The 21694-nt window shown below is 40.5% G+C and overlaps 1 protein-coding gene and 1 long non-coding RNA gene across 5 annotated transcripts in view; both read left to right on the plus strand.

Annotated features, from left to right (window-relative positions):
* Positions 1–21694, plus strand: part of SLIT3 (slit guidance ligand 3) — a 938430-nt gene that overhangs the window by 543417 nt on the left and 373319 nt on the right. For 2 of the 4 annotated variants that reach the window (XM_019534858.1, XM_019534861.1), the window contains exon 6: positions 8652–8723. The exons of 1 other annotated variant lie outside the window; for it this stretch is intronic. In XM_019534858.1, the coding sequence (XP_019390403.1) occupies positions 8652–8723 (72 nt within the window). Of the gene's footprint in view, positions 1–8429; positions 8529–8651; positions 8724–21694 lie in introns of those variants that run through there. One more of the 4 variants, XM_019534862.1, reaches the window with a different exon arrangement.
* The window catches only part of LOC109309956, an 8826-nt gene continuing 2029 nt past the window's right edge, over positions 14898–21694 (plus strand). Inside the window, exon 1 of the long non-coding RNA XR_002101097.1 lies at positions 14898–16376. This is a non-coding gene — a long non-coding RNA (uncharacterized LOC109309956). The remainder of the gene's footprint in view (positions 16377–21694) is intronic.

Raw genomic sequence — 21694 nt, forward strand, 5'->3', positions numbered from 1 at the left:
TACCCTGCTCTGAGGGTAGTTTGCCCTGCTCTTGCCTACCATGCCTTGATGTTAATAGATGTATATATTGCAGGAGGCTGCCCTGATCTTACTATAATGACCACCCAGCTTGTGTTTCTGGATTTATGGACCAATCACATGGAGTACCTCCCCTACACCATGTCCCATGCCTTGCAGATGGCATCCTTACAGATATTCAACTGATTGCTCATACAGCCCCCTCATTGGGCCTTCTGACTCCTCAGCCTCTCTCAGCCCCACTCCAGATCCTCAGACCTCTCAGTCTCTCTCGGCACCACTCAGGTTGTCAGACTCCTCAGTTGGAAGGGACCTGAGCAGATCATCAAGTCCAACCCCCTGCCATAGCAGGAAAGAGTACTGGGGTCAAACAACCCTGGCAAGGTATTCATCCAACCTCCTTTTAGTGGGCAGTAGGAGCCAGCACCACTTCTAGCCACTCTGACAGTGAAGTAGCACCTCCTGATTTCTAGCCTGAATCTACCCTCTGCCAGCTTGTGACTGTTATTTCTTGTCACTCCTGGTAGTGGTCAGGGGAACAGGGACTCTCTGAATGCCTCCTGGTCCCTCCTGACTAGTTTGTAAATGGCCATTAGAACCCCTCTCACCTTTCTCTTGTGGAGGCTGAACAGGTTCAGGTCCTTTAGCTTCTCCTCTTAGAGCCTGCCTTGCAGGCCACTGGTCATGCGGGTTGCCCTCCTCTTGACCCGCTCTATGTTGTCCACATCCCTCCTGAAGTCCAGTGCCCAGAACTGGATGCAGTAGTCCAGCTGTGGCCTGACCAGTGTCGCATAGAGGGGGAGGATCACCTCCTTGGATCTGCTTGAGATGCATTTGTGGATACATAAGGTATGGTTGGCCTTCCTGACCGCTTCCCCACACTGTCAGCCATGTTCGTCTTGTCATCAATGAGGACTCCAAGATCCTTTTCTGCCTCTGCACTGATGAGAAGGGAGTTACCCAGCCTACAGGTATGCTGCTGGTTCTTCCTCCCCAGGTGCAGTACCTTGCACTTGTCAGTGTTGAAACCCATCCTGTTCTCATCCACCCACCCCTGTAACCTGTCCAGGTACAATTGCATGCTATTCCTTCCTTCTAGTCTGCCCACTTCTCCCCACATCTTAGTGTCGTCTGCGAATTTGAACAGGGTACTTTTTACCCCCTCATCCAAGTCGCTTATGAAGATGTTGAACAGTGCAGGCCCGAGGACCGAGCCCTGCAGAACCCCACTACCCACACCCCTCCAGGTCGAATAAGACCTGTCCACCACCACTCTCTCGGTGCAGCCCTTCAGCCAATTAGTGATCCCATCTGACTGTGTAGGTATCGATGCCACAGTCTCCTAGTTTTTTAATGATAATGGGGTGAGAGACAGTGTTGAAGGCCTTCCTAAAGTCCAGAAAGACTACATCCACTGTTACACCTGCGTATAAGGATTTTGTGACCTGTTTATAGAAAGCCACCAGGTAGGTCTGACAGGACCTGGCTCTAATGAACCTGTGTTGGTTGCCTCTAAGCATAATCTCCATTGCTGGCCCCTCGCAGACATGTGCCAGGATAATTCTCTCAAAAAGCTTACCCAGGACCAAGGAAAGACTAACTGGCCTATAGTTTCCTGGGTCCTCCTTCCTCCCTTTTTTGAAAATGGGAACCACATTTTCAAACCACATTTCATGGAGGCTGCCCCACCACAGGCAGCTTCACCATGCTAACCAACCCCAGTAGGGTGTAGTTTTAGGTCTTACCCAGGACCGGTCTTCAGGCCTACAAGCCCTTTCTGGGCTTCTCCTAGGTGTCCTACACCCCTCCTGGGCAGCTAAACACTGGGTACTTTGGCCCTGGCTCTATCTCCACTCAGAATCCTCCATCTCTGGCCCCAAGCTCACTCTCAAACCCCTGTCCTTGATCCCTCTTCCTCAGACAGCCTAGCACCAGCCATCATCATCCTGGGCTGCCTGCAGCTTGGCCGTTCCCTTTCAGCTTTGCCTTCCCCCCCACCCCACAACAGGGATCTCTGGCCTCTCCTACACTCTAGGCCAATCAAGACTCCAAGTTCCTGGTTCTGGAAGTTTCTCATGGTAGTCTATTTCACCCTTCAGCCCTTCCCGAACTCTGGCCCCAGCATAGACCAGTCAAGGTTCCCAGGGTCAGTCCTCCAGCTGTCAGCCTTCTCAGGCCCTTCACTAAATCATTCCCTTTCTCTGAGCTCATCCAGAGACCCCCATAGATTTGTAATGCATCCCATTTCTTTTTCTGGGCTCATCTGCGCTCCTCAATAGGCTCCCAAGTTCTGCCACACTCACTGGGTTCACCTAGCATTTCCCTAGGTCTCTCACTCATCCAGCCCTTCTCTCAGGGCTCACCTAGCTCTTGAACAGGCCCACTAATTCCCAAACCCTCTTCCAGGGCTCGCCTGCTCCTTACCCAGCCCTTGTGTAGTCAGCTCCTCACACATTGGACATGCCTGGCCTCTCACTAGACTCCTTCACAAACAGCCCCTCTCTCTCTGGCTCTGGACCCCACACTACGTCCCCAGGAACCTCCTCCATCCACTTAGTTCCTATCCAAACCTACAAATGTTATTCTCTATGCTGGCATTCAGGAGCTTCAGGCTTCCTGCTGGATGATATTCCTCCACCAATTTCCACAATGTTACTCCCAACCCTGCTCTCAGGCTCTGAGCTTATATGCTGTCTAAGCCCAGCCCTCCTCCCTTGCGATCAAGTGACTCCCTTGATCAGGCCTAGCCTCACCTGCTGGCACCTGGGTCAGCTGACTTTCAAATTAGGCCTGATCCCCATCTGCCAGTGGCTCAGAAGGCTGCCTGACCACATAAAGTGGCAGGCACACCACGTGCCCTGCCACATACACGTGCAATTAATGTGAAGCAATAAACTCTAGCATATATCTGCCAGAGTTTATTGCTCCCAGGCACCACATTTACACATGTGCCCAGAACTGCAGCATCTGGCTGGCAGGGAATCTGGTGGGGGTCAGCCTGCCTGGCAGGCCAGAGCTGCTCTGACCCAGTTCAGTGTGTTGCAAAGCGGCTGGCTGGGGCACGAGGGTGCTCCAGTGTGGAGTTAGCAAGCAGGCAGATCCCACACTGAAGCATCCTTGTGTTCCAGCCAGCCCCATCAGCATCTACACGTTTTGATGCACAGCAAATAATGCCATGGCAGGATAGTACTTGTATTTACAATAATGCCACTATGGGATAATACTTGTATTTACAAGTACTAACCAACAGCAGCATTTATTAAATTACTACAACCTACGAAAGCTGCAAATGTAGGTGTAGAGACTTTACTGCAGAGCTAATTAGTCATATCTGCAGTAAATGTCTTGTGTAGATGTGCCCAATGAGGAGAAAAGCTTCTTCTACAAATATCTGGAAGCTGTCATATTAAATTGTTGTATGAATCTCAGTGAACACTACCATTAAACCTATCTATAATATTGCAATAACTGACAAATGTGGTATGCAGTACTTTTAAGCATGTTTTTAATACTATTTGCAGAGTGAAGCAATAAGAGAGGAGAGACAAGTGTAGTTCATTATTTATCTCATGAAAATATGGGTCCTAGCTTTCCTCAAATGCTGGTTTGTTTGTTTGGGCTTTTTTAAATACAAATTCTCAGTTTTGGCTATCAATGAATACCATTGGTTTTGTTTTGTTGTGCCATTTATAAATACTACAATTTTTTATCTGATAGAACATGAAAGACAGGGGATGTGTTCACCACATAACAAAGGTATAAGTGTAGCATGTGCAAGCATATTTGTCCTAACTTAAACTAGATAGAATGGGCAAAATTAATATTTAAGACAAAGCAACATAAGCTATATGTCATATGCATTTCAGAGTACAAACTCTTAGGTATATGCTGATTACCAGCACATGTTAACGACCTTGCTTTCATATGGCTGTGTTACCAAAAATAACTAAATGGAGCTAGTATGGCATCATCTGGCATATGGTACCGTCCAACCTTGTTCATGCTGGTTAGACGTACCCTATAATATAGTAATATAATACAATAGTTCTTGAAAGTGACATGTTGCTTTTGAAGGTAAGATAATTATCTAGGTTTTCTAATCATTTACTGTATGCCTTCAAATCGTCACACAAGCTCTGCTTAATATCTAGCACAGTACCATGAAGTATAGTATAAGTAGGCAGAAACTGAGTAGAGGTGAAGTGACTTGCCCAGGTTAACACAGTTTTCCCTCAGTTAGGCACACACATGTTTTATTAAGATTTTAAGACTATCAGTAATCCTGGTAACTTCAGAGGGATAATTTATGTGTATAAATGTGATCAGGGCTGTTTGCAGAAACAGGGCCTTATATATTACCAGAACTTACAATAAACCAGGGATGATGCATAGGGGTGCACACGGGTGCAAATGCACCCCCTGAGCGTAGCGGTACTCCCCCTACAAAAAGGCACCACTGACACTGTCAGCAGCGCTTGTGGGCAGTCACTGCTTGCCACCCTGCTGCTGACACTGCTGACACCACTGGCGGTATCTGTAGGCAGTCTACAGGTGGTCACCGACCCCTGGCTGGCACTCGCCACCCCTGGCCCCCCCGCCACTGACAGTGCCAGCAGCATCTACAGAAGATCCTGCTTATCACTGCTGTGCTACCCCAGCCGGCGGAGGCATACATTGTTCATGCAATAAATTCAGGAGACACGTGTCCTGGGGTCTTTTTAGTCCATTTTATGGCTGGCTGTCAGAGACCATCACCTATAGCTTGTTTGTTAGGAAGATGAAATTATCCTTAAAGTACAAAGTGCTTTATCCATATGGAAAGCTTCCTAATTTAGGACCCACTCTTAAACCTGTTAAAACTGTTATATCTGTAGTGCTTGCCTTCTTTTTCTGAATGGCCCCATCAATTCATAGGACCTTTATTTGTAGTTAATGTTGGCAGGATTGGATTTGCATAAACTAGATCTTTTACTAATTACCAGTTACACCTTTTAGACTAAACTCAATCTATGAGAGCAGTATTTTTTTTAAATAAACACACTCTGTATGTATGCTGTAGCATAATTAGCAGAAGGTTTTATGATGCTAAATATCTATAATAATCTCTCTGAGCTTATATAGTTGTATCTTTGCATATCTGGCAAAAATTGACAGCACGCTGTACCTCAATTAAAATGAAGCAATGCATTTTAATGAGTTTTAAAAGGAAGAACTAGGTAGTACTCATGTCTAATGAGTTGTTCTTGATTTTTCTTTATCATAAAGTATCAAATGGAAAGTACACATGAATTAGATCAAGTTTATACTTGATAAAACAAATTGAAATGTAAAATTTTAGACATGCAAGTAACAAATGTTGGGATTTAAAAATATACTATTAAGTTAAAATCTTTCCTGGTCCCTAAGAAATATGCAGAATTACAAATATGTGTGTTGGGAGTATAAATTAACTTTCTGACAGAAGAAAAATCCCTTTTGGATGATTTTACATCTCCAGTTTCTGGATGAGAAACATTGCTGAAAGTTTTGCCGAATTCAGCATATTCTCTTAAGTTATGTGAGCTATGAGAAAACTTAGCTGGGTTTATGCTTACTAAGGTTTTTTGGTAGCCTTTATGGTCTACATGATTTTTTCATAACCTTTAAATCAGAAAAGGCTTGATGTTTACTGTGATTGGTCTATTTGGATGAACCCACACCAGCTTGGATAAACTTTGCATGGGTTTTAAATAAAAAGAAGTTCAACATTCTCAATGGGCTCAATTTGTACCTATCTAGAGATTGATAAATAAGATTTTTAAAAGTGGTACTATTATTTAGAACTTAAAATGGACATATACATTCTACATAAAAAAGCCTCTTTCTATTTAATATTTTTTTATATTTTACTGTCCACTTCATGGTTTATTTCTAGTTGATTAAATGGGAAAGTTGTTGGGGCAAGGAATGTTCTATCGATGCTTGTACCACATAGAGCACAGACAACGCAACAAATAATCATAAAAATGACTATGACAAACTTTCCACCCCATTACTTGAGCATATCTGTACCATCGTGTAACATGTGGGCATCCTGGGGCTGGTTTGAATGCTAGCCTGCTCACTTGCCCGAGGACAAACCACCTGCCTCCTTCTGGCGTGCTTTGATGATACTAATTGAAAGATGGTACCCAGGCAGGAGGCTGCCCATTTACTTTCCCTGATGCCAAGGGCCTATACACACAGATCTGACCTGCCCTAAACGATGTTCCTTGCCTTGCAGATTGAATCCATGGCCTAACACCTGACCTACAACTTGTCTGGCCTAACACCTGGCCACTCAATCAATCTGGGCTCCCAGGCCCTCCCTGGTCCTTGGTTTCCCAGGCCAGCTCTCCACCCCATCCACTCAGGACTTCCAGCTCCTACCTTTTCTCAAGCTCCGAGCACAGCTCAGGACCCTCATGGTCCCCTCACACCCCACACTGGGCCTCAGCAATACACTTATCCCTTAGCCTGAGGAGCCTCATATCTAGCCCTCTTGGCTTAGGGTCCCACCCCCCTGGAGTGTCACATCTGACTCGTTAATGCCACTCAGGTCTTGCAGTGAGCCTGGAAGCTGCCTCATTTCCCTTCCTGACCTGAGCCCTGCCTCAGGACAAAGCATGATCCTGGGCTCCTGCTTTCTGTTCGGGGTTTGCTCCCCTAGCCTTTCCCCTCCATGGAGTCACCTGCAAGGCAGCAGGGGCTGAGGTTTTCTGGTGTGCCATACCCACCCTTCACTGGGTAGGCACACGTGTGGCATTTCCTGGAGACTGCCCTGCCCTCAGCAGTCTCACCACACCATCCAGCCCCAGCAGGGTATGGTTTTAAGTCATGCCCTGGGACCAAGAGCCTCCAGCCATCCCCATAGCTCCTACCCTGTACTTCCAAAATGGTATGAGCAGCAGCTCCAGCCAGGTGGTATTCTTCTCCCAGCTGCTGGCAGCAGACAGCTGGCTTTACTGCTCAAGGACCCTGCAGGCTGCTTTGCTGAATGCTCATGCCCCTGTGAGAGACACCCTGTGCTCTGTTACACATTGCAAATATGTATAAGCATATTTCCTATGTACATATTATTTCCATAATATTGTTTATATTGCTGAAGTACCTAGAAGTCCCAAAGAAATCATAGCACCATTGTTCTACATGTCTTACAGACATATAAGGTGTTATAGACATGTTCTGGGATGGAGAGGGGGGCATTTTAATTAAAGCAGCTCTGAGAGCTAACGTAATAGAAGTACCCACAGCATCATGTATATTCAGCATCCTGTGCTTCAAAACAGCATTGGGGTCACTTTAACTAAAGCTCATTCGACAAGCTTTAGTTAAAGCCCCCTGCTGCCATTTTGAAATGAGGGGTTGCTGAATACACCTGATGCAGAGGCTGCTAGAGTGTACTAATTAGCACACTCCAGCATACTAGCAGGAAACTCGAGTAATTGAGTCTGCTGTGACGCATGCACGTGCTAATTAGCATGCATTGGAGCAAAGCTCCACCACATGTATAGGTGCCCATGGAAGTGAAAGGGCCTGCTCCACCAGGCTTATAGTCTAAGCAAAAGAAAAAGGAAGGATACAGGACCAAAGGGTGTATATTCACATATTATGAATTGTCTCCACAGTTTTTAAATGCATATAAAGTTTATTTAGGAGCACATAAATCCCTGTGTCTTGCAATATAAATAATCATATTGTAGCAAGTTAAATATTAAACTTTTTAAAGTAAGATACGAGCATAACCCCCCAGTTTTCTGCTTGAAATAGAGACCCATGTGCCTGCATGTTCCCATTCATGCATTAATATACATTTAAAACATGCATCTGGAGACAAATAAAAGAGAAAAGTCAATATTAGGTATATTAAATTACACTTGTTTTCAAGCAAAGTAATATTTTTAAAGCCACGTGTGTAGAATGTTTTCTATCAATGGATTTCTCTCACTGATGCAGTTAAACAGAATGTGTATTTGGACAGAAATCTTTCAATAGAATGGCCTACCAGATGGGACCAGTAACAATGCAGAAAAGCATCGAACCACCACAGACATTTGGTGCTTAGAATAATAAAAAGACTATAAAATTAGATTAGTTGAGTCTAATTTGGAATTGGTATATTCCCCATGCACTCTTGCAGCTCTTGGGCAGATAAAGGCTTGAGATTTAGTACTGTCAGGACAGAGAACTGCAACTTCCAGTAAAAGAAAAAAAGGCATTCTGGGAGGTCACAGAGGGCAGAGCAGTGACCTGCAATGATTTACAGGCCTTTAGCTTAATGAAATTGTTTCAGTGACATGACGGTAAAAGCTCATAATGGATTGGATGCCCTAATGTAATGAAATTACTCCCTTCTGCCTTAAAAAAAAAAAGCACAATTAATATTTACTGAGACCTGACAGGCTTCAGTGTGCTGTACTGTGCCGTTCTTTCAGACAGTCAGTGAGAAGAGACAGAGCAGCGTGGCAGACTATGAGCAAACCTCCTCCTGGGTGACGAGCAAAGACTGCAAGGGGGTGGAGGGACACCTTAGTGACAGGAAAGCCTTGGAACCCGGTGCTCTAAGGCAGCTTGGTTACCCAGCAAGCCTTCACACTTTCCCTTCCTTCCTGCAGGCAACTGGACAACAACCAGATCAGCTGCATTGAAGATGGAGCCTTCAGAGCCCTGCGTGACTTGGAGATTCTGTGAGTTGACTTTGTGATTTCTTTTGTGTGTATGTGTGCATGTGTTTCTTTCCATGCTGCAGTGCTATTTAAATGTAGAGATTGTATATGCCCTCTTCTTACTCCAGACGAAAGTGTTACCACCAGTAAAGTGAAATTTCTCACCTCCCCTAGGCTGGGGTTTTTGCTAATTAAACTACAATAGATGACTAATATCCTGATGCTCCTGAGGAGCATAGAAATTGCCATATTTGTTGCTGTGTGAAAGGGATGGGGTTCACCAATATCCAAAGCTCAGGCAGTATATGCTCTGTAGAGCCAGAAGCTTATTCAAGTACATATAATGTGGAGTAAGGGATGGGTAACAGGTTTGGAGAGAAGATTTAGAGATACCTTGCAATAACCTGGAGAGAGGATTTTATTTATTTTTAAAGGGGGTGGGGGGCGGGGTGTGTAGGGGCATCAACAAGACTGGTCAGTGAATTGACTGCGAGGGGAGGTCCAATTCTAAGAACTAAAATAATATCAAGTTTTGTTCAATATGTAATAGGAACTTTATCCATCAGCTTTTAAAGCTGCAGACAACAGCTTTACAAACAGACAGACAAGCTTGAGCCTTTGATATTATCTCAAGCTTCGATAAAGTACATCCTTTTGAATGCTTTAAGTGAAATAGCAGAATGGCAATGAGCATAAATTTCATAATTTTTAAATAGGATTCAGCAGTGAAGCCAGTATTTGTGATACAGACATGTGAACTAGGTTGTGTGTAGTACTCATTTTCTGTAAAATTGAATATTACACATAGTTAAATATCTAGACCGAGAATGATTTGACTGTTTCTAATGTGGTTAATTATTTGAGCAAAGAGACATTTTCTAATATACTGCTTGACTAAATAAGCTGATTCAAAGCCTTTCTTGTTATCTGAAAGTTAATTCTTCAAAGCACAGTGCATTAACATTTCTTAAGATATGCAACTGTGGCAAAAAAGTGGGGGAGGATTGAATACAAACCTCTGATTTACCACCTGAAGCAAAGGTAAGAGTGGTCCAGTACAGAAAGTATATGCAATGAAATACAGGAAAGAAGGCCCCATCCAGACTACTAAAAAAAGTAGTGCTTATTTAAATGATACGAAACCATGGATGGTTGTTACACGTGCCTCGTGCAGGCAAGCTAACCTGGAGATACTTCAGAGGCTTTTGAATTCTGAGTCCTGGCAATACAAAGGACTATACATGCAGAGCATAAATTAATAACCAAAAGCCTAAAAATGCCTGTATAATGCTATAGGAGTTCTTACCTGAGGATCCTCTCCTGCTCTCACTAAAGCCAATGAGAGTTTTGGCTTCAATTTTGGCATTAGCAGGAACAGACTTCCAAATTACTTAAGGCTGTTTTCATGATCATCTCAGATAATCACATAAGTACTTATGGTCTCCTCCTGTCAAATCCTGAAATCCCTATACATAATAAATATATTGCTATTAATCAGAAATTGTTTCTTGCTCACACTGAGCTCCGTTAGGAATTTAAAGGATCACTTAGCTGCAAACTTGTTTTATAAAGAATACAGGCTAGAAAGAAAGGACATTTATTGTGAATTAATAACATTTGTAGAAAAGGTAATGAAATGCCAGAATGAAGTTGTCCAACTCTATCAGATCAAAAAGACTATTCTATTTAAAAAAAGAGGAAAAAACAAAACAAAACAGAGATCAGTAACTGGCTATTATAAAACTGATCCAGTTATTCAAAAGCATATGTTCAGTTCTCATGCTTTTTCTGATAGCATTAATTGTCATCTGTGGAGTGTGTCTAAGTCCTCTACTAACATTAGATTGTGCTATAACTTGCACCAAAATGTATTGATTAGCCAAATATATTAATTTTTCAGCATAACATTCCAAATTCTTTTGGTTCTAGCATACTTGATAGATGCACTTTTTTGTTCCCTGTTGTTTCCAGACCCTATTAAATCTTGAATTAGTTTACATAACCATTTGTGCATGATGGCTTAATTCTAAACCATTCCCAAATCAATACAGTTGTTGAGAGGCAAAATTGTTCTATTCTTGCTCAGAGTGTAAAATTAGTCATAATCATTCAATCTGTGAATTTTTAATTTTCAACACAGGCATGCTGCTATGGGGAAAAAATCAATCTTAATTCTAAGAGATGAGAAAATTGGTTGGTACTAAATATTTCTAATGGGATCTTCCTTGCCAAGACAAAATCCCAGCTGTATTTTTCCTCCCTAGTTTGAATTGTTTACCTTACTAATTTTGAATACTTCGGAGAGTCTCTGAAATAAAACACAGCACTTCAACTTGTAAGAGAATGTCACACCTTCAGCTTTAAAATACTCACAAAGAGTGAAATATTAAAACATTTTGAGCCAGTGGAAGGCATGGTAAAAGTGAAACTGGGAGTACCTCAAGGGAGCACAGACAGTATTCCAAAAATTTCAGGGAAGTACATTTGCACATGTAGTGTGTCACAAAATGAGTGTATAATAATTTTGGCAGCTATCATTTTGGAACTAATGAGTGTTAATCATTTGCAAAGATACCCAATGGATTGAAACCTGTTCATTTCATTTATCTACAAATTAAAAGCTTTCAGTCTTTTTCAGACAGCGCACATGTGTGCGCACATGTGTATGTGCACTAACACACGCACATGTTTGCATGAATGCAAAATTTTGCTTGCAATGCAAACTGTTCAGGGCAGAGAATAGGGTCTTCATGTTTTTTATGGTGGGGGAAGGGTTCCCCTCTGTTGGTAACCTGCCTTGCTCATTTTTAGTGTTATTCAGAAGATAAATAGCTACACTTAGTTTTAACAAGTTATATTTGTCTCTTAAATGAAGAGAGGCAAAAGAGGTTCTACAGAAGCTTTGCAAAATACTAGATTTAAAAGTGAGAAAGAAATCATGTAGGCAAATTGTCCCAGAGAAAGGAGAGAGTCCCATGAACTGTTAATGGCTCTTAGTTGTCAGGCAAAACTTGATGCATGTATAGGCACCTACTTTAGTTTCCTAGTTTTTCTTTTTCTCTGGTTGTGAAGACAGCTGTTTTCCAGCAAACTGCAAATTATGCAGAGCCAATGATAAAATTGGACCTAAGGTAGTAGTTAATTACACTACTCCAACATTATAATGCCAGCTTCTTTGCCACTGTCAGTCACCTTTGGGGTAGTGCAATTAATTTGTAACTGAAGCTACCAGTCTGATCAAAGAACAGACACTGTGTATGTCTCCCAACATCACTTACTTCTTTTGATCACTACCCTGTTTATCAGTCTCTTTTTGATGCCTTAGAGCTCATGCCCCCAGTGGCCCCAATCCAATAATTTTATAGGCAAATGCTTGGATCTGTGCAGAGTCCATTGTCCATAACGGGATACTAGACACAAAGGAACGCCTATGAGACTCAGATTACAGGCTCTAGGCCTGAAGTTGTTTCACAAACTCTTAAAAATGTTGGAAATAAAGAGAGACTTACATTTGTCACCTTTCTTTACTTCTAAATCAAGGCATTGATAAATGTCTTTGCATAGACAAGAACTGACATAATTGCTTTTTAGTTGTTTCAGGTTTTTTATTGTTTATACAAATGTTTATTTAGAATAATGCTAGTATAATGGTTGAGGATTTTTTTTTTTCATTTCTCACTGTTCCTTCTGCATATTTTTTATTATTTTGTCCTTAACTCTTAAGCCGTAAGAAAAAAAATGCATAAAAACAATAAAATCATAATACAATATAAGCTTACCATGCATTTATAAAGTGGCGCAACAAAAATATTTTGTGAATGATATCCTGGCAGGAAGTAAACATGTAGAAAACTTGAGCAAAATTTTGTGGATTTTCCACCCAAAAACTGTTCGTTCTGTGAGGAGAGGATTATTCAGTTCTACTACAGTGAATGTTTGGCTTATAGTGCCAAGATATTAACATAAGACATAACAGTGTTTTGAAAAATATTTATTAAGGTGTTAAACTGAACCAGCTTAGCTGGTGACAAGCTAAAATTCATTTAAAAAACAAAATAACTGCAACCCCCCCAAAACCTCCTATCCATATTTGCATAGCTATTGACAGCATGCCATTCATTTTTTTTCAAAATTAGAAGGATATTAGCAAGGATCTTGATTTTTTAAGTTATCAGAAGGATATCTGGTCACTAATAAAGCTGTTTGATAACAATTTTGTCACTGATTTTTTAGAACTTCCTTTCAAAACAAGTTCTAGAAAAAGGCATAATGAATGATGACATGAGTTCATTATGTCCAGCCAAAATGGACAAGGGTTGACAAGCTGGACTTTTCGGCTGTTGCCATCAGCAGTGAAATGCTAAATAATCTGGGTATCTTTAGTTATCCAGTTATTAGGATGATTGCTTCAAAAAAAGATATGGAGAAGAAGTGATTGCTTTTTGGTTTGTTTAGCCTTTGCGCTTTAGGAATTTGAACCTATACAAGGAAATCTCCTATGCTGGAACCGTTTACATGTTCCAGTCTTGAAAACTGACAGCATGGTTGTAGTGTGGGCAAGAGAGGATTAATTCTAAATGGTTGTAAAAAACTGGCGTTGGAGGGTTTAATTTTTTTAAAGCTGGTTGGGGGTGGCAGGGCATTTTTTGTTCATTGGTCCTCATTTATAACATTTCCTGAAAAGCTTTCTGAAATTTAAGCTTGGAATTTTAATAACTGAAGTTTTCAAAGGTGGAAAGAAACAGAATGACCTCATACCAAGAATTTTCCTGAAAGAATACCTAGAAATGTCATTCCAAAAATATCTATTAGTCTTTGCACCACTAACAATATTTGTTTGTTCTTAATACATTATAAACAATGATATTCACTAATTTATTGATCCACAGTAATATCCTACTTCTCATCCTGGTTTTTCCAGCTGTGTTTCAGACTGTCCAAATAGGGATAAAGGCTGAAAATGCCATCTTCCTATGAGTAGTTCTACCTGTGTGAATTATCTTGTTGAAGATATTGGATATTACTTTATAACTTAAGAGTCTGCTGCTACCAACAATATAGAGATATATATAAAGCATAGCCATTTCTAGTGTGTTCATAGTAAATTCACAAATAATGTTGAAAACCATAGTTACAGCAGTTCTAGTGTAAAGCAAACATAAATCTAACCCTAGTGAAATGAGCACCAAAAGCTCAAGTCCATACTTCACTTGTTGTAGTCTGCCAATTTGTAAAAAGCATGTTAATCTAAAGACAAACTAGCAAAATATTTTCTAGATCCTAAATGAAAATGCTTTAGCCCTTCAACTGCCAAAGGCCATGTTGAAAAATGTTGAATTTGAATTTGTCTGCCTTCTATCGCAAATGAAATCCATAATACGGACTAAAATACACAGATACACTGTAGTGCAACTAATGTACATGACTTTTCTGTTAAATTTCCTTTCAATAGAAGCTTATATTCTGATGAACACATTGTAATCTACAAAACCAGCCTATATTTGGATCGTACAGTTCCCTGGGCCTTTATGTAAACATCCATTGACAGTCAGTGAAAGTTTCAGAAGTGCAATGTGATTCCCATCATATACCTTAGATCCTTAGATTTTTTCTTCTATACATTTCTGTTGCCATGGATTATGATAAACTGGTGCCTTTACCTTTTGTTGCTAATTACCATTGGAAATATTGTGCCATGCAAAGTAAGACAGTGTTCCACAATAACTTATGACAGTGAACTCTTGAATACAATACGTGGTGTGTTGTTGTTGTTTTTTTCAGCTGAGCAAAGTTTTGGACATTTTTATTAGCATGAATCAGGATTTAACTTTTCCTCTAGTTTTCTTCTGTTTACTGTCTTACTCCATTGTGTATAAAGTCAGTTTTATTTTTTTACACAATATTTTTCACAGGTGGGTCTGAAGTAGATGGAAACATTTTATTTGGTTCTACTACCTTGAGAGGCAGAGCTAGTCATGACAAAGTTCTAAATGTATGAGATGTCATTGCTTAATGAAAGCTTGCAAATGCCACAAGAATATGATTCCTTGCTCTAAATTGTGATCAGTTCAGGCAATCAAGATTAAATTTGAAACCAGGATACAGTAGGAATTAAATTTCACAAGAATTGTGTGTATACCTCTTTGTTTTAGTCATGCATACTTTTGTGTAGTAGAAATAAAATAATTATCCTCTGCTTTATTTAAGTGAATGTGCATTTTAGCTCAAGTAAACAAAAATAGCAAATTTAAGTTGATACTGAATCTGGGTTACAAATATTTCTATAATTTTGTTAATGGATAATAATATTAATACCAAATACATGTGATAAAAACAAAAAACTAGCAGCCTGGTCTGAGTAATCATAATGGATGGTATGGCTTTGTATAATTCTGTTCTGTGTATTCCAAAACAATGTAGAATACTAGTTATACCTTTTCTGACAGAAGCACTAGCCATTTTCCCCCCCAGGATCAGCACATGGGAGCTAGTCTCAAAGAATGGTCAAATTATGCCAGAGATGGAATAAAGGTAGGCTTGGCTATAGTGAATTATCTATGCCTCCGTGCATAGAGGTATCACTGGACAGATGGCTACCTCCACTTTTCTCTACTTCATTAGCTATCTGGATCAACTCCAGTGATAAGTATTATGAGAATGACCAGTCATTTTTTCCTTTATCAGTTCCTATCTCAGTTTGGTCTTGATGAGGAGGAGGGAAGCAATATGCCTTGAGAGCATGATTGCTGTTATTCAACATTCCATTATAATCAAATATGAGATAAGATGAGTCCAAGAAATGTCTTGTAAACTTGTGCTCTAGAGGACTTTTAGAAAGGTCAAAGACCTTGATAGAAGCTGAAATCCTGTGTGTGAGAATAGTAGGCTTTATAAATTGAAAATAAAGAATGATACATGTAGTGGGCAGGTAGAATGTTTTAATGCTTGTTTGCTAAGGAATGTTTTTATTTGCTGAAATTGTCATTGAGAGATCTAGTATCATTGCTCGTAATCTAGAGATGGAATTGAAGAGAATCTTGCTTCTATAAAAAATGCAAAATATGACGTTCAAAGTATAGCATAGCAGCAGGGACACTATCCAGATGGCACAAAGGTGACAGGTTTTGTATCCAAAACAGGCAAAGACAAAATAAAAAGAGGGAAGAGAGAGTCTTAGTGAAAACCCTCAGTGCCCATTAAGGATGAAATGGTAATCGCTTTTTGGTGGGAATCAGTACATTTGCATAAATATGTTTATTACAAGTAGTAGTTTTCTTTCTCCTGCAGTATTCCAGCCATTCACAGCAAATTATATTGATTAACATTTCCATTGGACATAAATGTTATCATACATATATCACTTATTTACAGAGGATTGTTTTCACTTGCTAAAGCATTTAGTATTTGAGTGCTGTGTCCATTCTGCTCGTCCCACATTCCTTTCCCCTTTTTCCCTTTTAACAGTACTCAGAAGCTCTTAAGACTGCAGAACTCATCAGGACAAGAGCAGTACCCTTTTGGAACTATTATTTCTGTAAATCATTAACACACACGTACATTTTGTTATCTGTCAGAACATAAACTCTCTTTTGGTGCTGTAGATATTGTACTAAGAAGCTTGCAGGTCAAGTCTCCAGTAATACATAGGGATCTCTGCCAACCTGCTTTCCCATGGTATGAATTGTTTTACTTGCATGCAGTATTTGGTTCATGACTGCCTTGCTTGATCTTCCTCCCCTGTGACTAAAGTAGTATTGCTTTCAGAACTATAGGCAATTTAAGGTGAACATTTAGCTTTGACTGTTGATCTTAAGGAAATCAACAGTGTACCTCTGTTGACACCCAGCTGTGTATCTTTAACTCACCCAACTCAAATGATGCAGCTCAACATCTTAGCTAAAACTAGTTGAAACATGGCTGTGGTGAGAGTGAGCTAGGTGAAACTCAACCTAGGCAAGATTTAGATGACAATAATGTATTGGACTGAATATGTCTTATAAATGTAATACCAGCCTTTTGGACTGTGGAAGTTAATTCACCATGTGTTATCAGGATCTATAATTTGGGGGTGATTTGTGCAGTCAGTTGTCTTTCACTTGCTTGGCTAGAAGGCTACATGCTTTTTTCAGATGCTAATCTTGCCATGACTACTCAGGCCATTGATACTTTAAGATTAAATTATTTCAGCGTGTTATTTCAATATGTTACTATTCAGAAAAAAACTGATTCAGAAAGTAGCAACACTTGCCTCATGAGTGGGGCATGTTGCTTACTGAATGGGAAAAACATGACACCCATACTCCTAGAACTGTACAGACTTACCTTAGGTCTTCAGGTGCAGCTTAAGGATTTGGTCATGACCTATGAAGCTCTCGATGTCTTTAGAACTGTTTTTCTTAGAGATTGCCCTATCCCTGTGCTATGCGGATGCACCTGTGTCTAACACAGATGCGGAGCTGGATCTCCAGCATAACAAAAGAAAAACCTACTGGCGGGGCAAATTCTTTGAGGGCTCTAAGCCTAAGGCACAAAATAAATCCATTTCCTTCAAAATTAAAAGGAAATTTTTCAACATGGTAGAAAGAAATGTACCTTGGCTGATTCTCCATATCTGTGTTGCTGATTAACCATTCCCTGTGCGCCATATTAAATATTTATTTTTCAACTTAAATTGCTAGGATTCAGAACGTCTGTTTGATGTTTTATATTTAGAATTTTCCAAAAATTCCAGATTGAGAAACATTTTGCATTTAAAATGATAGAATGTAGATATTTAATTTTAATTTTTATGAACAAATTGTGCTCACATAAAAAAATTACATCTATAATTCTGAGATTGGTTTAAAATTGTATATACAGAATTAGAGGCTGCTTTTAATCTAAAAGCAGACATAATCACAGATCTTCTAGGGTTTAATTTTGTTTATTTATGACTGTGTAGTATAAATATATCTAAAGAGCTATCTATATAATGAATCGAGGTACATGAGATGTGATTGAAAGGAACTGAGGTCTTATGACACAAACAATCTTAGGTTGTGATTCAATACAAAACAAAATACTAAAGTTACATTTTTAATAAAGGCAGCAATGATCTTTGTAAGTCAAGCTTTCTTTGCTTAATGTGCAATTTCATTATTAAAAGGTAAAGTAAAAGAGCATTTATTAAAAAAGGAAGTATGACCCTTTATTTTAAAATAACTGAGTGCTAAACCTTTAAAAACATTTTATAGACTGAGTTTATTGAAGTATTAGAAATGAATACTATTAAGGAGCTAACATACATATTAGCAAAATTTTATCTGTTATATACTGTATAAGTTATGTACTAATATCGATGCTGTTGACTTTTTCATTTCCATAGAAACCCTTGACTTTGAGCTTTTGTTAGATCAAACATAAACCTTAGGATAGGTTGTATTGCTTTTAAATAATTCTGTTCTACTCAGTCACAGAGATCTCAAAGGGTGGATTTAGGCAATTTCTAATTTGTCCCGATTTCTAATTTGTCCCGAGGGACTAGTGAAGTGAGGCTTTACAAGGCTGTTTTTCACTTATGAGGCCTTGAAAAAATTCAGAAACCTCATACCTTCATCTCATTTTCATCGAATGTAGAGGCTGTGATATAACTATTGTGTTTGCAAATCTGGCAGATATTAAGATTCCAATAAAAGCAAGATAGATCAAACTCAACACAGGTGAGGTGGGTGGGTTGCTAGAAGAATCTAGAATATAATGAAGAAGGACTTTGTTATAAAGGTTCATAGTTTCAAATTGCTTTTACACTTTCTGGTTCTGGAATCCAAGCTCGTATCAGACACCAATAGTACCCGTTTCCGTTTCTTTTCTGGGGAGGTGCTTGTGGCGATTTACCTCAGATTTGGACTTGACCACCATAATCAATGGACTGCCGCAATGCAGCATACACAAGACTACCCTTGAAGACTACTCAGAAGCTCCAGTTGGTGCAGAATGAGGTTGTCTGATTGCTGGGCGGGGTCAGGGGGAGGGGAGTGCTTCTTTCTTCAGTTCTTGACTGATGCAAGCTTCCTATTGGCTCTTCTATGTTATTCTAGCTGGGTTGGTCTGTAAAGTTCTATAAGACTTGGGTTCATTATATCTCAGAGACCATCTCTCTTCTACTGTCATGGTGCTTGAAACCAGGTGAGGTACTTGAACTAATACAAGATACAATGGAAAGATACAATGGAGATTGTATCCTGTTGTGCATGTGTACGTGCAAATGCCTGTATAATTTGTAGGGAATAATTGATACAGTTTTATTTAGAAGCTTTTCACATTTGCACAATATTCACAGGCAGATAATGATTACTTCAAGTTGTTTTGAATTTTGTTTTGAAATGTTTTTACTCTGTGGACTGATTGCAAATGGATAACTGTGAGTATTTGACATTCAAACTATGTTGGCCTCATGGTTACATCGCATGGTAGTGGATGAATGTAACTTGTATGTACAGTTATTGACTTAAAGAAGCCTTATGGCTATGATCTTTTTTGAAAAATTAACAGCTTGGAGAAATTTTGCAGATATATAGGATTTTAAAACCTGTAGCATTTTTTTTTAATTTTTCCTTTCTAGGTTAGATTCAATTTGTCACTGCTAGAAAAAAATGCATATTTTTGGTTTATTGTTGAAGCACAGACTCTTGCATGTTAAGCCAAAAGGATGGGGATAGCATATATACAAGAGGTGGGCTTAGCCATCTTAAAATAGCTTTGCCTCCTATATAAATAACTTCTAATGAGATTTATTTGAACATGCAACTTCTAAATTTGCAGCATGCGGGTTTCATTTTTGCCCCTATAATTTGTACATATGGATAATAAATACAATTTTTCATATAAGGTATAAATACTACATTAGAATATAAAATACTGTAAAGGGAAAATATTCTGTCTTTTCTGGCAATACAAGTGACATTCCTTCATTAAAGAGCTTGTGTTCTTTTCTCCTTCTGAGTCCCTTAAAACAAAACAGCTAAAAGCTTAATATGTTTTTCCTACATCTGTCATATCTATTAATTATTTTGTTGTTTGCTTCTTAAGGTACATCTTCCCAAGTGTAGGCATGTAGGTCATAGTGGGTAGCTGTGGAAAGCAAACCTTCTCTTTAGCGTGGAGGGACAATTGCAAGTAGAGTTATGGGCTCCCTCCAAATACCTTCTCTTTCAACTCATGATGTGGCTGTGTAGACAAGCAATGATGTGAAGAAATGAGAATCTAAGAACAGGCTTTAGTAAAAGTTAGTCACCTATGTTACATACCCAGAATGCAAGACAAGCTTGTAATGCCTGCTACACAGAAACCTGTGATTGTGGGCATGCCTACGTGTGCATTAATGTGCCTTTGCTTCTGTGCATTATGTTTAGCACCTCTAATATGAGGTACTACATAAATGTGCAATAGCTGGTGCTAATGTGCAGTAGTAGAGGCACGTGGTCTTTTTGTGAAACTGTGCATTAGTGTATTAGCACAGTTTTTGCATGATGCGCTAATGTGCAATAGAGTTAGTCTACTATACATTAAGTGTCTTATGTAGATGTGTCCTGTGGCTACCCTGTTAGCTTTGGGTATACAAGATGCCTAGGTTAACACTAGAAAAGGGAGGTCTATATATGCTAATGTCATACCTCTTACTGCAGAGTAGACATGCCTTTAATGGAGTACTAGCTTGGACCCCACCTCCAGCTCATTGATATTCTCAGGCTCGTAGAGTAGTTGGCAGTGTCATATGGGGGATGATTAGCCTCACTCAGGTTACCTCAGTCATAGCAGGCAATGCCGCATTGCGGCAAATGGCTGCGTGGCAACAGCTGGCACAGTGTGAGACATGGAGAGGACTGAAAATGTTAACAAGCAAAGCCAGTCATAAGATTAGAGAACAGGTACACAGAACATTTTTTATCAACCTTTTCCATTCCCAGAAGGATAACTCATTTCAGTCTACTATAGTCATATCCAGGGGTCCTGGTTTTCTCTGTTTAAAAATAGCAAATTCTCTGATAAAAATCGCAAGTTCTTGGATTAGAACCCCTCAAAAACCATGGTTAAAATGAAATATCATAATAGGTATCAACTGAACATGTGTTAATGATATATTTACAATCTTAAAGCAATTTACAAGCCTACCAGTGCCTCAATCACTATAATAAATTTGAAGTATCTATAAATTTTGGTATTTGATTTTGGGTATTTTACCATGGAAAATCAGAGTTCCCTCTGCCCCCTTTGCTCACCAGGATGCACCTCACTCCCCACCCACAGCCCCACAGCCCTACTGCTGCCCCTCATTCCCCACCCACAGCCTCCCAACCCTGCTGGTGCCCCTCACTTCCCATCCACAGCCCCCTCAACCCCCAGCCCTGCTGGAGGGGGCTCCCAACTGCCAGGGCTACGTGGCCAGGCCAGACCCAGGTCCACAGCCCCTTGCCCCCCTCAGCAGCACCCGAGCCCCTACTGCTACCTACGGGAGGCGGCAATTGCTGCAGCAGAGCACGGAGCCTAGTTCCCCTGTCCCATGAGCAGCATGGTTGGAGCAGAGCCCATGGGGGAATGGGGGCAGGTGTGAGTTGCCTACTATGGGCTTCGACTCCCTGCACTGTTGCCCTCCCCTTGAGGCCTCCACAGCCCAGTGGGCAGGACCCAGCTTGCAAGCCAGAGTGGAGCCGGGTGGGAAAGCTCATTGCTGCCACTGGGAGCTCCATGCCAGCATGGCAAGGTGTCTCCTGCCTGCCCGGCAGCAGTGAGGGGTGCAACTATGCACTGCCACCTCCACTGCTGCCAGGTGCTTTGCCCTCAGTGCTTTATCGGGGTGGCACAGGGCTTGCAGCAGTAAGAGGCTTCCCTGCCCAGCCCCTCTCTGTCCTGCCATGCTGGATCCCACCTGCTGAGCTGCAGAGATGTTGCAGGGAAGGTAGCAGGGTGGGGAGCCTGAGCCTGCAGTGGGCAGCCCACTCCTGCCCCAGCCCCTG

This window comes from Crocodylus porosus, unplaced genomic scaffold (genome assembly GCF_001723895.1).
Source record: "Crocodylus porosus isolate Cpor-Errol unplaced genomic scaffold, CroPor_comp1, whole genome shotgun sequence".
In the NCBI taxonomy this organism is placed as follows: Eukaryota; Metazoa; Chordata; order Crocodylia; family Crocodylidae; genus Crocodylus; species Crocodylus porosus.